Raw genomic sequence first — 2,110 nt, forward strand, 5'->3', positions numbered from 1 at the left:
GACGGTCCCCGACACACGCGCTACTCACACGTACGAGGTCATGTCACGAAATGCGAATGAACGTTTGAAACTAGGCCGAATTTAGTTTAAATAACGTGCGTTAGTCATCTACTAGATCTAGATTTGGCATAGATGCTTTAGAAAGTAGCGTTCCAAGTTCCTGCAGATAAAAAGTCCAATCGGTGTTTCCAAACAAAAGAGATTGCAGAACTTTTTATATTTTTTTCTAAGAATCGGACGCAACAGACGCAACCACAAAAAATCAGGATACCGGCGATCGAAATCGGGAAAATCGGGATGTTTGAGATTTGGGGCAAAAAATCGGGATATCCCGATTAAATCGGGATGAGTGGCAGGTCTGTATCAGTAACATATCAGTAACAAAACAGTAACAAACGCCCAGCACTATTCTATCATATCAGTAACAAAACAGTAACAAAACTACTACCACTATTCTATCAGTAACAAAGCATTAACAAAAACTCAGCACTATTCTATCATATCAGTAACAAAACACCACTAATTCTATCATATCAGTAACATATCAGTAACAAAACACCACTGTTCTATCATATCAGCAACATATCAGTAACAAAACACCACTACTCTATCATATCAGTAACATATCAGTAACAAAACACCACTGTTCTATCATATCAGTAACAAAACAGTAACAAACGCCCCCCACTATTCTCCCACAATTCTCCAACATCTTCAGACAAATCACAGACCAAACTCCCAACAGAAAAGCACCGAATATTTTCATCGCACGCACTATGGGGCAACCCCCCCCCCAAAAAAAAAACAAAAAAAAAAAACTATTCCTACTTGAGATCAGAATCTCATTGGTGAGACATTATCTACCAAATCTTGGTTTTCGTAACAGTTCAACAAATGCCTTGTATAAAACTGTTCTTACGGATCTCAAAGCCTATTTAAGGGAAAATAACAGAAACAATTTTTACAAACCCTGGAAAAACAAAATGGCTGACACTTGTGTAGTTCGGAGCGGAAACAAAAAGTGTCCACAAAGCGACAAATGGAACTTACGTTGTCCCCAGAGTAGAGGTCCACGTAGTCTCGGTACAGACTCATGCGGTCCTCGTAGCGAATGGCCACCGTGTTCAGCACCAGGGCAACCAGGCAGAAGAGAATGGACACCGCCCCGTTCTGTAGCGTGACGGCTCGCAGGACAAACCGACGCGTTGGGTTCCCGATGTCAAATCTGGACAGAGAGTAGAGCAAGAGTTGTCCCATTAATCATAACAGACGAAACATGTTGCTCCTGGTACTCTCCCCGCCCTCACTCACACGTCGGGGTACCGGGTCCAATCTGGGCAAAGAGGATGAATAAGAATAAGAAAAATAACAATAAAAATAATAAAAATAAGAAGAAGAAGAATATAAACAACAACTTTTACAGCTCCCAATCCTAAGTGGCTGTAGGTGTTTACAAATTTAAAAATAGCCATACAGCGTCACAGAAATTGTCTGCGTAGTTCCCTGTTGTAGTCTGGTCTCAGAACGAGATGGGCCGCTGGATTACCCACGTCACATCTCAGAAAACAAAACTAAGTGAGGAGAAATAACAAAACTAAGTGAGGAGAAATAACAAAACTAAGTGAGGAGAAATAACAAAACTAAGTGAGGAGATATAACAAAACTAAGTGAGGAGATATAACAAATCTTAGTGAAGAGAACGGATAATTAGAAAACAATTTCCCCAGCTAAGACAACGCCAGGTTCCAAGCGTTGCCATGGAGATCAGACACAAATTTTTCCTGTTCCCTTCTCAGAGCGAACCAACAGGTTGGAGGACCGAAGTAAAATCTGGACAAAGGAAAGAGCAATCGTCGCCAGGTAAATCTTACACCACACAACCCCCGCCTCCATTACAACTGACATTTCTGGTGAAGTTTTGCTGAATCTGGGACAACTGTAAGCACATCTCACCTGAGACAACTGTAAGCACATCTCACCTGACCTCACCTGAGACAACTGTAAGCATATCTCACCTGAGACAACTGTAAGCACATCTCACCTGATCTCACCTGAGACAACTGTAAGCAAATCTCACCTGATCTCACCTGAGACAACTGTAAGCACATCT

General features: G+C 41.6%; 1 protein-coding gene across 1 annotated transcript in view; it reads right to left on the minus strand.

Moving 5' to 3' along the window:
* Positions 1-2,110, minus strand: part of LOC101858512 (transmembrane protein 237) — a gene marked incomplete in the record, with an annotated part of 22,529 nt that overhangs the window by 4,947 nt on the left and 15,472 nt on the right. Inside the window, 1 exon segment of the mRNA XM_013087642.2 lies at positions 1,051-1,225. Coding sequence (XP_012943096.1) covers positions 1,051-1,225 — 175 coding nt within the window.

This window comes from Aplysia californica, unplaced genomic scaffold (genome assembly GCF_000002075.1).
Source record: "Aplysia californica isolate F4 #8 unplaced genomic scaffold, AplCal3.0 scaffold00614, whole genome shotgun sequence".
In the NCBI taxonomy this organism is placed as follows: Eukaryota; Metazoa; Mollusca; class Gastropoda; order Aplysiida; family Aplysiidae; genus Aplysia; species Aplysia californica.